The sequence below is a fragment of the Orycteropus afer genome, unplaced genomic scaffold (assembly GCF_000298275.1).
Source record: "Orycteropus afer afer isolate SDZICR_OR568_19922 unplaced genomic scaffold, OryAfe1.0 scaffold00463, whole genome shotgun sequence".
In the NCBI taxonomy this organism is placed as follows: Eukaryota; Metazoa; Chordata; class Mammalia; order Tubulidentata; family Orycteropodidae; genus Orycteropus; species Orycteropus afer.
Genome location: NW_006922050.1, coordinates 1,213,049 through 1,227,795, shown reverse-complemented (window position 1 = coordinate 1,227,795; position 14,747 = coordinate 1,213,049). Strand labels below are relative to the sequence as shown.

General features: G+C 41.0%; 1 protein-coding gene across 1 annotated transcript in view; it reads left to right on the top strand.

Annotated features, from left to right (window-relative positions):
• The window catches only part of PLD5 (phospholipase D family member 5), an 864,342-nt gene that overhangs the window by 257,558 nt on the left and 592,037 nt on the right, over positions 1-14,747 (top strand). The window contains exon 2 of the mRNA XM_007954513.1: positions 2,822-2,958. Within this exon, the coding sequence (XP_007952704.1) occupies positions 2,822-2,958 (137 nt within the window). The remainder of the gene's footprint in view (positions 1-2,821; positions 2,959-14,747) is intronic.

Here is a 14,747-nt window from a genome sequence, read left to right as displayed (position 1 = left end):
AAAAAAAAAATAATTATTTTTAAGCCTATAGAAGGAAAATAAATAACAAGATTTACATTTAAATTATTCAGATGTATTTAGCATGATGCTTTTACTATTTAGAATATAACTATTAATGGCAAGTCAGTTGTGAAGGATAAACCTGCATTAAGCAGAGATTAGTATAGGTGATATTTTGGGCACTCATCCTCAAAGTTTAGCTCCTGGACCAATAGTAGTGGCATCACCTGGGAATTTGTTGCAAATACAAATATAGTAACAACAAGCACTCATTTAGTGCTATCTGTCTTAAGTATATTACATATAATGTCTTGTTTAATTTAATTCTATAACAAACTTTTGAAGTAATTATTATTATTATCCCCATCTTACAGGTAACAAAATTGAGGCACAAAGGCTTAAAACTTTCCAGAAGACATACAATTAGAAAGTGGCAGAATTCAAGCAGTTTGGCTCCAGAGTCTGAGCCCTCAACTATGTCACTGTTCTGCTTCCTAAAAATAAATTAATGAGGAATGGCGGATGAATGAAAAATAAAGGAGTAAAATGAGTACTTTCTACAGTTTAAATAGTTGCTGAACATGGCCCATGGAAATGCTTCTAGCTCCAGCAGAGAGTTCAAAAGAAGGAATTACAGATTTATAAGCCCCAAACTGTGGCAACAGGCCAATTACTAGCAAGGTCACAACTAAGTCTTAAGAGAAATATGTGTGTGACTCCTCATAAACACTCTGCCTCTAGAAATATACCATTTCATTTTCATTCCATTCATTCATTTTAAAAATCTATTTTAGCAATAATTATTTATTGAATACCTTCTATTTGTTAAGCATTGTGTTCATTGCTTGTGGATGTTGTTGTTGTTGTTAAGTGCCATCGAGTCGTTTCCGACTCATAGCGACCCCATGCACAGCAGAACAAAACACTGCCTGATCCCGCGCCAGCCCCACAATCGCTGCTATACTTGAGCCCATCATCGCAGCCACCGTGTCAATCCAATCCGTGTCAATGCTTGTGGACAGAAAGAATAAATCATAATCCATGTGCTCAAGCTAACCAAGGTCTAGGGTAAACTAATTTCTCACAGAACACAAATAGTTTCATCTTCCTGTGCCTTTACCCATTTTGGGAGTAAAAGACCTTAGGACAAGCAGGAATGGACTTAGAACAAAGTTCTAATGGCAATGAGTCCTGAAAGGATTGTTGTTGTTGTTGTTATGTGCTGTTGAGTCGGACCAGACTCACAGAGACCCCTCCTTGGGTTTCCGAGGCAGTATCACTACGGAAGTAGATTGCCCATCTTCCTTCCGAGGAGTGTCTGGTGGGTTTGAACCACCAGCCTTCTGGTTAGCAGGATTAGAAAGCACAAAAAAGAAGCACCCAGTTGGTCACAGAAACACCATTGGTTCCTCTGGCTCAACTACACCTTCCTCGGTAGTGTGAGGCCACCCCTAGATGACCTGGATTTTGAGCTCTAGGAAGTCCCTGGGTTTTGTGGAGATCATGTGACTATAGAGATAAAGGGAAGGAAAATGGTAGCAGAAAGGAGAGCCAACTGGTTTCAACAAAGACCTTAATTATTTGGAAGCATTTGTGTGTGTGTTTGTGTGTGAGTGTGAATATAAATATAAATACATAAACCAGTTGCTGTTAAATCAGTTCAACTCATGGCAACCTCATATTTGTCAGGGTAGAACTATGCTCCACAGGGTTTTCAATGGCTGATTTTTTTTTTTCCTCCCAGAAGCAGATCACTAGGCTTTTCCTCTGAGATGCCTCTTGGAAAACTAAAAACTCCAATCTTTTGCTTAGTCAAGAGCATTAACCATTTATACCACCTCAGAACCAAATGTATATATTTGCTTTCATATATATGTATGGAGTCTCCTATCACTAAAGTATAAGCCTGTAAGCCTGGCCAAAGGTCACCCTCTTGCTTCTATAAATAACCCTTGAGAGCTGCAAGTAGACATTTTGTAATTGCTCTTTCTTCTCTTTTCCCCACTAAGATTTATCTAATAGAGGGAAAGCAGGCAAAACAGTGTGTCCCAGTACCCCTATCTCTTGCCTAAGTTTTACAGCTACATCCCAGATGATAATGTGTGGGCCAAAAGATGAGGATGTGAGTAATTTTGACCATCCAGACCTTAGACTTGTTACTAACTGTAAGTCATATCAAGAATATGAATGTTAGTTATGTTTGTGGCCAGTGTTTTGAAATGAACTGTGTCAAGTTTATGATGCTAACATCTTACTCATGATGCTAACATCCTACTTAGATGCATCTATATGCTGGCTCTGAAAACTCTAGAAAAGCTGATCATCTTGGAGAACGAGGGGCATCTCCTCAGAAGCCATCACTATGAAAATCTTAGAGCAAGATAAGAAATGAAAAGCAAGAGGATATATAATTTGAGTACAGTTGGCATCAAGTTTGGAAGGTGCTGGCAATAACAAGGGACAGAAAGCAATTATTGAGTGCCCTGTGTTTCACTTTTCATTTGAAATAATGGATGTTATAGTGATCTTTCTTGGCAGCTTTGATTAGGAGGAAAGAGAGCACCAAGGTCAGAAGTCTTGGTACTGCACTTGAGTTATTTAATAGGTTCTACTGTATTTAGTAGGAATGTGGAGACTGTGTTGAAGAATAAACTTAAAGGTCTTGTACATTTTCACCCAGAGTGCAGCCCTTCTCTGGCAGTAATGAAAGTAATTGTATCCCAAAGGGTATTACATGGAATTTTGAAGCGCTGTCAAATCTTGAGTTTCCTTGATGAAAGCTGTCCCACTGACTTTTCTTTATCTTCTTTCTCTCTTCCAGTCACAGCAGAAGTGTATTGTGATCTTTGCACTGGTGTGCTGTTTTGCCATTCTGGTTGCATTGATATTTTCAGCAGTGGACATCATGGGAGAGGATGAGGATGGACTCTCAGAAAAAAATTGTCAAAATAAATGTCGGTAAGAGGTAACAAACAAAAATTCTCTTTCAGGGAGTGGGAAAAACAAGTTGAAGGGGGCCCTTCCTAGTTGGGAGAAAAATGTCATAAATATGTGTTTATCCAGCTCCCCATCAGGTTTATCTGTCCACTAATACTCTCAAGTTTGGACCAAGAGAATAAAAATGAGTAATGATTAAATTATTTTGCAATTTGGGCATATTTTGTACCAGAGTAGTGATAGACAAAATAAAATTTCATACCAGTCTGCATTTCTGGGGTTCTTTGTGTATGAGGTGTTGGTTTCTTTCATGATGATCCTGATATGAGTGTCCCAATGGACAAAGAACACTGTGGTAGCTGTTGTGTCAAATGGACAATAAACACACACATCAGGAAAAGTTCTGAAGCACAATTAGGAATTAAATGGATGAAATAAGCTCAAATGTAAGAAGACATGGATCACCCAAAAATACCCCAATTTAACACAGCTTGTTTTTAACTCACAAATTACAGTAGCTTTGCTATTATATTTATGTATTATGTCTCTTTGGTTCTTTGGTTACATTAAATACCTTTCTCTGTTGCCATTCCTCTGAATGGCTCAGCCATCACAGCATAATTTTTTAAGTCCATAAATCACCTCATCCAATTCTTCTCTGAGCTACCTCTTATTTATTTATTTATTTTGAGAGTGCCTGTATGTGTGGAAAAGTAACAAGTCAAATAATTGAGAAATTAATTTTTACATATGTGTTGCTGCAAAGCTGAAGTGAGGCCACAAAATTACAATAGCAATTATGAATTAGAGCTTATGGTGGGTTTAAATTGTCTTTTATTTTTCCTATAAAAAGCATTAGTATAAATGCTCCTCTTTTGTAGCTTAAAATCGACAACCACCTCTTAAAGTGTATATGACTTTTTGTCCTTGGTATTTCACCTTGAGGGTGAAGGTTCTAGCACAGAAATTGTCCAAAAAAGACAATTGAATGTTTTTTTTTTTTTTCTTTTTAACCCATAATATGTTATGTACCAGTTACCAGGCAACAGTATTATACAGAACAGAGCATACAAGAGAGAAATCAGTATTTATTTTAGATTTTGTTCCTTCATATTAGAAATGGAAATTGGGGGAAAAATTGTGTTTGGTTATAGAGAAAGCAATGGAACAGCAGTAGATTGTCATCATTTCCCCCATTATACTCCATCAATGCTTTATGCTAATTTGTTTACACAGCAAATATAAACAGTCTGTGGGTAAGAGACCAATGGCCCAGATCTACTAAGATAATGCCCTGCCTCTCTCTCACTTCACCGTGTCCTGAAGATTGCTGGCGACTTTATATGTCAAAACCCAGCACCTAGAGAGCAATTGTCTGAAAGTCAAAACCATAGCAACTTCCTTCAGACAAAATACCTAGGACATTTCAACACAGATTACCAGGTGTTGGTGGGTTTTAACAAAAACTGAGGGAGCTTTAGAATTTTGCCTGTTTTCACTTGGAGGAAAATAAGATTTGATTTCATTTTTACTTTTAACCCTTACAACTGGAATTTGGATCCAGTTATTTCTTCCGTTTCAGTCAGTAACTAAATCCTGGTGATGGAACACTGCCTCCCACCCCATCTAGAGCATTACCAACTCCTCTCTTTCCTTTTCCCTGGGTAGTAGAATCATTATCCTGCTTACTAGATACCCCCTCCCCCATATCCAACCACCTATTCTAGAACTTTCAGCCCTTTCTGAAGTCTTCGCACTCTGCTGCAGCCTCTTCCTCTGTCTTCTGCATTTCTGTTTTCCTACATTCTCAGCCACTTCAGTAAGTTCTTCTTGTATGCCTGCCCTGTAACTTGTACCTGGCTTTCTCTTAACCTCATCCAAAGGAAGCTTCCAATGCCTCTCCTCTCTCCAACTCACAGAACTCCGATTCCTTATACCTCCATTTAGTTCTTGGACCGTTGCTCCACCATAACCTCAGGATCATTCTCATTTTAATTTGATGACATTTTCTTTCATCATTCATAATCTCCATTCCCCTTATCATCATAGACAACATCATCTTAATTCCAGGATTCTCTCTCTCTATGCCTGGCTACAGACCTCCCAACCATCAGATCCATCTTTTCCATCATCCTTGTTGTTGTTTGCTATCGAGTTGGACCCGACTCATAGCGACCCCTCCTTGAGTTTCCAAGGCAGTATCACTATGGAAGTAGATTGCCCAACCTTCCTTCTGAGGAGTGGCTGGTGGATTTGAACCGCTAGCCTTCTGGTTAGCAGTCAAGTGCCTTAGGCACTATGCTACCAGAGCTCCCATTGATTTGAGGTGGTTAAAACTGATAAGACTAGGGTATTGCAAAGTAAGTTTGGAGCCATCATCCTTAGTGACTCGAAACATACTTTGCAATACCCTAGTTTTATCAGTTTTAGCCACCTCAAATCAATAAATCTAATGACCGTTCAACTTGTGTTACCTGACAACAAACTACCCCCTTCCAACTTAGCCAAATGCAGTGAAAAACCCCCAGGGACTTTGAAATCAGAAAGATCTGTATTTAACTCTCCACTAACTCTGTAGTATTAGGCAAAATATTAATTTAATGAATTAACTCATTGCCTATTTGCTGAGCACAAAGAGACTGAACATGAGTTAAAAGCAACCAAACAAATAAACAAACACAAAAACAGTTGCCACTGAGTCTACTGAGATTCATGGAGACCCCCACGCATGCCTCAGTAGAACTGCACTCCATAGGGTTTTCAATGATTCATTTTTCAGAAGTAGACTGACAGGGCTTTCTTCCAAGTTGCTTCTGGGTGGGTTTGAATCGCTGACCTTTTAGTTAGCAGCTGAGTGCATTTACTTTTTGTACCACTCAGGGACATCAAATAAGGAATTAGGGCCCAGTTAATGAGCCAGGCCATGGCAATACACTGTGGGTAGAAGCTCAGTGGAAATGGCAGAGGGGTTCTGGGGAGTGGCATGACAAAGAGAAAAGGGCAAACCTGGCCTGGACTTGCTCCATCCCAGTGGATTACTAAGGCTATTTTAGTTTCCTTTCTCTTAAAAGTGGTAGATTTAAAAAAAAAAAAAAAAAAAAAAACCTATCTCCCAGGGTTTTATGAGTATTCAGTAAATTGTATAAATCCCTAGCAAAGTATCAGGAAACTCATAATCAACAACATATAAATGTTAATTCAGTCCCTATTCTTTCCAAAGAGCCCAGAAATCCCTTCTCTATTCCCAACTTTTTATTCTTCCTCTTCCTTGATACTGATTTTAATCTTCTGTTCTCTAAATCTCTTGCTGCATTGTCAGCCCCTTGTATTTTAATTTTATTCTTAGCTACTTGCTATGTGCCATGATCCAGCATCCTGAAGTCTTATTTGCCTCCTTGGATCTTCTGCCTCAACCATACTGCCAATACTTAACCTGGTAGATCCCAGTTTCCATCCATCCTTGCCCTCAGGCCAACCTTAGCAATTGTTCTGTCTTTTAACACCCTGCCTAAGAGAGTGAGAATCACTATCATTCAGTCCTAAGTTCCATGGCACAAAACAATAACAACAACAATGTTCTTCCTGGTGGTGATACTCCTGGTAAAAGAGGAGAGGTGATTTGGAGATGCTCCTGCATCCACTGAGTATACCGGTGCTGATTCAGACCAGGAGGAAAAACCATGGCTTTGTAGAAGCTCTCCAGCATTCCACTCTCTGAAGTAATATCTCTACAGAAGTAGATTTCCCAGTCTTCCTTTGGAGGAGTGGCTGGTGGGTTTGAACCTCCAGCCTTCTGGTTAGCAGTCAAATGCCTTAGGCACTGTGCCACCAGACCTCGCTTTTATATGTAATGCAAAGAGCCCTAGTGGCAAAGTGGTTAAGTACTCAGCAACTCATTGAAAGGTCAGTAATTTGAATCCACTAGCCACTCTATGGTAGCATAGTGGCTAAGACACTTGCCTGCTAACCAGACAGCTGGCGGTTCAAACCCACCAGCCACTCCTCGGAAGGAAGGTTGGGCAATCCTACTTCCGTAGTGATACTGCCTCAGAAACCCAAGGAGGGGTCGCTATGAGTCAGGGTAGACTCGATGGCACATAACAACAACAACAACAAGCCACTCTATGGGAGAAAGATGTGGCAGTCTGTTTTTGTAAAGATTACAGCCTAGAAAACCCTATGGGCAGACCTGCTTTGTACTATAGGGTCATTATGAATCAAAACAGATTGAACAGCAATGAGTTTGACTGTTTTGGTTTTATACAAAATTCAAATGTGTTCCCTCATGACCTAACGTTTTTTCTGGCACGAATCTACCCAGAGAGTCACTGGGTGATACAAATGGTTAACATGCTCAGCTGCTAACCAGAAGTTCCATGTAAGAAAGACCTGGTGATCTACTTCCAAAAAACCCACCATTGAAAACCCTATGGAGCATAGTTCTCTCTGACACACATGGGGTCATCATGAGTCAGAGTCAACTTGGTGGCGACTAGAACTGGAAACTTACTTGGACTCCTCCAAAGATTTTTGCCTCTGTTGTTGTTATGTGCCTTCGAGTCAGACCTGACTCATAGCAACCCTTCCTTGAGTTTCTCAGGCAGTATCACAACGGGAGTAGATTGCTCAACCTTCCTTCCAAGGAGTGGCTGGTGGGTTTGAACCGCCAGCCTTCTGGTTAAGTGGTGCTAACTAGAACACGTGATTTAAAAAAAAAAAAAAAAAGCAGTTGCATGATGCTCAGCGTCTAATTCCTATTTACATTTACTTCACTTACATACAGTTTTCTCTTGATCCTTTTTGCCTTGTGGTGGCATTATCATAAAGAGGGCTGCTTACCCAGTTCAACTTTTGCTGAGACCTTATCACTTTGTAATTAGACTCCCTGTGTTTGTAGCTCTCCTCACTCCTCAAGTTGACAGAATATAAAACATTCTACTGTCTGTCAGTGTCTTCTCACTGTTTTGACAGTCTCTCCCCAGTATTTCATCCTGTGCACTCTTTTCTAAATATATTACTTTATCTTATTCTATTAACTATCCTACCTACTTTTCTACCACCACCCCCATAGATTCCACCACTAAATCATATTGCCCACTCAAATTATATAGACAATGTGTAAGGAGATAAAGTTTTTTAGAAAGACATTTAAAAATTGAGGCAACATATAAATATCCTGTTTATGATTTTTTTCCTGACTTCTTGGTTTGTTTCTTTTTTTCCTTGCATTACTTTGCTACATTAATACTGTTTTAAGAATAGAATAATGATACAGGAATCCCCCACTTTTCAAAAGTTCACTTTACACCACTTAGCTTTTACTAATGACCTACATTAGTGCCTATTTTCCCTAACCAAAATATAAAAAAATCAAAAGGGGATGCTTGCTTTTACCAAAAAAGAAAAAAGGATAAAAGTGAAACTGGTGTTCATTGTTAGTTTTGCAGTGAGCTGTTAAAGAGGCAGTGTCCAATCCAAGCAGTGAGAGTGGTGTTGCCAAGCTCCTTCTCCAGGAACTACACTCAGCATCTCAATATCAAGCCACCATAGCTTTGAACTGTCTGTGAACACTATATGTTAGTGTTATTTTAGGTTTTTTATATGTTATTTGTTATGGTTTGGTAGGTTATTTGTTGGATCTGGGAGCATTCAAAAATTCTTCCCATGTAAGTTAACAGTAATTACTTCACTTGATGTCATTTTGGCTTATGAAATGTTTCATAGGAACACTTGTTTTCAGATAGCATTCTCAATTATCATAATTTTCCACATGAATATGTATAAAACATCAACTGTTCTAAACCTATCTTCCTCAGTGCCTTTTGTTTGTTTGTTTTTAAAATTTTTATTCTGATTTTGGTGAAAGTTTACAGAGCAAGTTCACTTTCCATACAGCACTTCACATACACTTTGTCTCATGACAATGACTACAATTTACCACATTGCAACAGCTCCCCTCTCGCTTCCTCCCATAGTTACCTCTTCCCTCCCAAGGACTCCTGCCCCCTGAGCTGTCTCCCTATGCATACTCAGCCCTTCTATCCTCCTATGATTGATCTCTCGTAAGAGTGTATCTACCTACTGTAAATGTTAAGCTCATATGCCTGTCTTTTGTTTGGCTGGAAGCCACAGGAGTGGATTCAATTCCAGAAATAAAGGGCAACTAGGGATCATAGTCTCACTGGTTCCATCAGGCTCTATCAGACCTGCAAACTGGCTCTCCCTCCCCCTTTTTTTAATGATTTTGAGTATTATTCTCCCACTCTATCCAGAATCTCCTACGTCAACCCCCCTCCGAGTTGTTGACAATAATAGCTGGGCACCATCTAGTTCTTCTGGTCTCGTAGTTGTATAGGCTGAGGATCAGTACCAGTTGCTTGGACTAATTGTTTCCAAGAATCTTTGGTTTGCTTCCTTCTTCTTTGCTGTGGACAATGAGAGACCCATCATTGCATGTAGATGGCTGCTTGCAAGCTTTTAAGATCTCAGTCACTACTCACTAAAATAGGACGTGGAACAATATTTTTGTGTAGTATGTTATGCCAGTTGAGCTTGATGTCCCCTGCAACTATGGTCCTGAGCCCACAAGTCCAACTATTTGATCACTCTTGGTAGCTGGCTGTGGCCAAGAAGTGACTACAACTTTGTCCCTTGTCAGCTCTACTATATACCTGGGATTTCTTACAGAAAATACAAATACATTTGTAGAAACATCGTCTGCCAACCCTATACATGGTCATGGGCACCCTGCCCACTATAGAGACATACCTAATAGTTCAGCCTGTTCACCCATCTATCCAGCCATATATCAATGTTTGCCTTCACTGACAGCACAGTACTGTATGTGCAAAAGGGCTCATCTTTATTTTCTGTACCTCCCATTCACCTTTCTCTATCTTCTTGTGTTAGACTGGGTTCTCTAGAGAACCAAATCAGTAAAGCTTATGTGTAGAGAAAAAGAGAAATTTATCTTAGGAAAATGGCTCACACACTTATACAAGCTGGCAAGTCCAAAGTTCTTGGCTCAAATGTCAAGCTGGAGACTTTTCTCGACTCACATAGCTGCAGGGGCTGAGGATCTCAAGACTGGCAGGCAGTATACTGGCTGTTGACTCTAACGAATGACAAATTCAAGATCTCCAGGCCGAACGGTGAATTATTCACTCATGGACAGCTGTAGGCAGCACAACAGACTCCTGATCCACAGAAAAGTGTCTCTTTTCCAGATAGTCCATAAATACGGTGGAAGCAGGCCACATCCCTAGTGAAACTCACTTTTAATGAATTGGCCACTCAAAACATATACATCTTATCCCATCATGGGAAAAACCATATCACAACTGCTTAAACCACACAGAATTGCTGGTCCAGCCAAGGTGAAACACAGCTCCAACTATCACAGTCCACCTCTTGTCAACTTGGCAGTTGTACACATCTTCTTAACCATATATAATCTCTGAATAAGGACAATTATAAAGTCATATTTGCACCTAACATGATACACTAACACATGTACAACCAAAATTCATTAACCTTATTTACATTTCAAAGTTCATAGCAGAAGGAAACAAAAATATTTGATGCACATAAACAATGAAGAAATCTAACAATCACAGTCCCCGTTTCTGCAACTGATCACGTGGTCATAGCTGATATTCAGAACTACCTTCTTCCACCACCCATTCTGTATTTCCCTTACCTCAGCTGGTCATGGTTCATTGTCTGGTGGGGGGACCCAAACCTTCATTCCTGAAGGGTCTGGGCCATTAGCAGTCATATGAGAATTGGGTTGCTGTAATTTTCCATTGACTTTAATCACAGGGCAGGTAGTGCTAAGAGACGTCCTAAAGAATCTCCTATATTCCAGACATATTCTTCTTTACCTCCATTATGTAATGTCAATCTAATTTCCCCTTGGTAATCAGGATCTATCACACTAGATAGTACAGTAATGCCCTTCTTTGTCTGTTGATCCAGAGACATGAGGAAGCCAAAATGGCTGGGTGGCATTCTTAATTTCCAGTTCAATGCAATCAGTATTGTGTCTCCAGGTGGGAGTGTTGCTCCCTTTGGAACTAAGATCTCCAGACTCTCAGAGCATAGGGTAGCAGGGACAGGAAGCAAAAACTTTTTGAGTGGGTCACTAGGGGTAATAGTGAGAGGTACCACTCCTGTTTCCACCCATTGTTTCATGGACCCATGAATCCTGGCTATTGGAGAAATACAGCCATATATTGGATGCTGGTTTGGAGCATATATAGCCTCCTGGAGAACATTGCCCCAACCCTTCAAGGTATTTCCACCTAGCTGGCACCATAATTGTGTTTTCAGTAGCCCATTCCATCATTCTCTCAAGCCAGCTGCTTCAGGATGATGGGGAAAATGGTAAGACCAGTGAATTCCATGAGCATTGGCCCATTTCTGCACTTCATTTGCTGTGAAGTGAGTCTCTTGATCTGAAGCAATGCTGTATGGGATACCATGATGGTGGGTAAGGCATTCTGTAAGTCCACAAATGGTAGTTTTGGAAGAAGCATTGTGTGCAGGGAAGGCAAATCCATATCCAGAATAAGTATCTATTCCAGTAAGAACAAAACGTTCTCCTTTCCATGATGGAAGTGGTCCAATATAATCAACCTGCCACCATGTTGCTGGTTGATCACCCCAACGAATGGTTCCATATGGACTCAGTGTTGGTCTCTGCTGCTGGCAGATTGGGCACTCAGCAGTAGTGGTAAGTGGGAATCCATGTTGGTAAGTGGGAGTCCATGTTGCTGAGCCCATGCCATAACCTCCATCCCTGCCACCATGGCCACTTTGTTCATGGGCCCATTGAGCAATGACAGGAGTAGCTGAGGAAAAAGGATGGCTGGTTTCCACTGAATGTGTCATCCTATCCACCTGATTGTTAAAATCCTCCTCTGCCAAGGTCACCTTTTGGTGGGCATTCACATGAGACACAAATATCTTTATTCCTTTGGTCCATTCAGAGAGATCTATCCACATACCTATTCCTCATACATCCTTGTCACGAATCTTCCAATCATGCTCTTTCCAAGTCCCAGACCATCCAGCCAAGCCATTAGCCACAGCCTATGAATCTGTATATAATCACACATCTGGCCATTTCTTATTCAATGCAAAGTGAACAGCCATATGCACAGCTTGAAGTTCTGCCCATTGGGAGGATTTCTCTTCACCACTGGCCTTCAAGGAAGTCCCAGAGAGGGGCTGCAGTGCTGCTGCTGTCCACTTTCAAGTGGTGTCTGCATATCGCACAGAACCATCTGTAAACCAGGCATGAGTTTTCTCCTCCTCAGTCAACTGATCATAAGGAACTCCCTATGAGGCCATAGGTGCAGATTGAGAGAGAGAAGGTAATGTGACTGGAGTGGAGACCATAGGCATTTGGGCCACTTCCTCATGCAACTTACTTGGGCCTTCAGGTCTTGCTAGAGCCCAATCTCTGATATAACACTTCCATTTAATGATGGAGTGCTGCTGAGCACATCCAACTTTATGACTCTGTGGGTCAGACAACACCCAGTTCATGATGGGCAGCTCAGGTCTCATGGTGACTTGGTGGCCCATGGTTAGGCATTCAGTCTCTATAAAACCCAATAACAAGCTAAAAGCTGTTTCTCAAAAGGAGTCGTTATCTGCAGAGGGTGGCAGGCTTTGCTCCAAAATCCCAAGGGTCTGCATTGTGATTCATCAATAGGGACCTGTGAAAGGCTCCAAACAGAATCTCTATCTGCTCCAGACACTTCAAGCACCATTGGATCAGCCGGATCATATGGCCCAAGTGGCAGAGCTGCCTGCAAAGCAGCCTGAACCTGTTGCAGAGCCTTCTGTTGTTCTGGGCCCTATTAAAACTAGCAGCTTTCTGAGTCACTTGATAAATAGGCTGCAGTAACACATCCAAATGAGGGATATCTTCCCTCTAAAATCCAAAGAAGCCCACCAGATGTATCCTTCCTTTTTAGTTGTGGGGGAAGCCAAATAAAATAACTTATCCTTCACTTTAGTAGGAATATCTCGACATGCCCCACACCATTGGACCCATAGAAATTTCACTGAGATGGAGGATGCCTGAATTTCTGTTGGGTTAATATCCCAACCTCTAGCATGCAGATATCTCACTGATAAGTCTAGAGTCATTGATACTTCTTCCTTACTAGGTCCAATCAGCATAATGTCATCAATATAATGGACCAGTGTGATGTCTTGTGGAAGGGAAATGTGATCAAGGTCCCTACGGACTAAATTATGACAGTGCTGGGGAGTTGATATACCCCTATGGAAGCACTGTAAAAGTATACTGTTGGCCTTCCCAGCTGAAGGCAAACTGCTTCTAATGGTCATTTGAAATTGGTATCGAGAAAAAGGCATTGGGCAGATCAATAGCTGCATACTATGTACCGGGAGATGTATTAATTTTCTCAAGCAATAAAACTACATCAGGAACAGCAGCTGCAATTGGAGTCACCACCTGATTAAGTTTACGATAATCTACTGTCATTCTTCAAGATCCATCTGTTTTGTGCACAGGCCAAATAGGTGAATGAAATGGGGATGTGATGGGAATCACCACCCCTGCATCCTTTAAGTCCCTGATGGTGGCACTAATCTCTGTAACCCCTCCAGGGATGCGGTATTCCTTTTGGTTTACTAGTTTTCTAGGTAGAGGCAGTTCTAATGGCTTCCACTTGGCTTTTCCTACCATAATAGCCCTTACTCCACGTGTCAGGGACCCAATGTGGAAATTCTGCCTATTGCTTAGTATATCTATTCCAATTATGCATTCTGGAACTAGGGAAATCACTGCAGGATGGGGTCAGGTCCCCACTGGACCCATTGTGAGATGCACCTTAGCTGAGACTCCATTAATAACTTGACCTCCATATGCCCCCACTCTGACCAGTGGGCCACAATGACACTTTGGGTCTCCTGGAATTAGTGTCAGTTCAGAGCCAGTGTCCAGTAATCCCCCAAAAGTCTGAGTATTTCCTTTTCCCCAGTTAACAGTCACTCTCGTAAAAGGGCTCAGATCCCTTTGGGGAAGGCTGGGAGAAAGATTGAAATTATAGATTTTTGGCAATGTAGTGGGGTCCTTCCTCAAAGAGACCCAGCCTCCCCTTCATTCAAGGGGTTGTGGGTCTGTAAACTGACTCAAGTATCTGAATTGATTGAGAGGCCATGACTCTGTATTCTGCTGATTCAATCTAAGTTGCTGTTCACGTGACCTAGAATTCTTCTGTCTATACACATCAAGTAAATATTTAGTAGGCTTGCCATGTATTTCACTACTAGGAACACCATGACTAAGTAGCCAATGCCATAATTCCACATGAGTCAGAGTATTCTGATTACTGTTTGAACTCTGCTGTCCATTATGGTAACCACAGCCACCTTGCATTTGTCAATGAACTGCTGCCACTTGGCCCCTACTTCCACAGGATCCAACCAGTCCCATAGTAGTTAAGTGTCTTAGTCAACTTAGTCAGCAGCTCCCACTGTCAAATCTGGTTTACATAATAGCAATCACAGCACTCTTCAAGAATGCTGGAGCTCACTGAAGAAGAAAAACAAAGTAGGAGGTCTCAGATTGCCAGATCTCAAAACCTACTATACAGCCACAGTAGTCAAAACTGCCTGATATTGGTTCAATGACAGATACATAGACCAATGGAACAGAATTGAGAACCCAAATATAGATCCATCGACCTATAGTCAGCTGATCTTTGACAAAGGCCCAAAATCCATTAAATGGAGAATAGAATGTTTGCTTAACAAATGGTGCTGGAAAA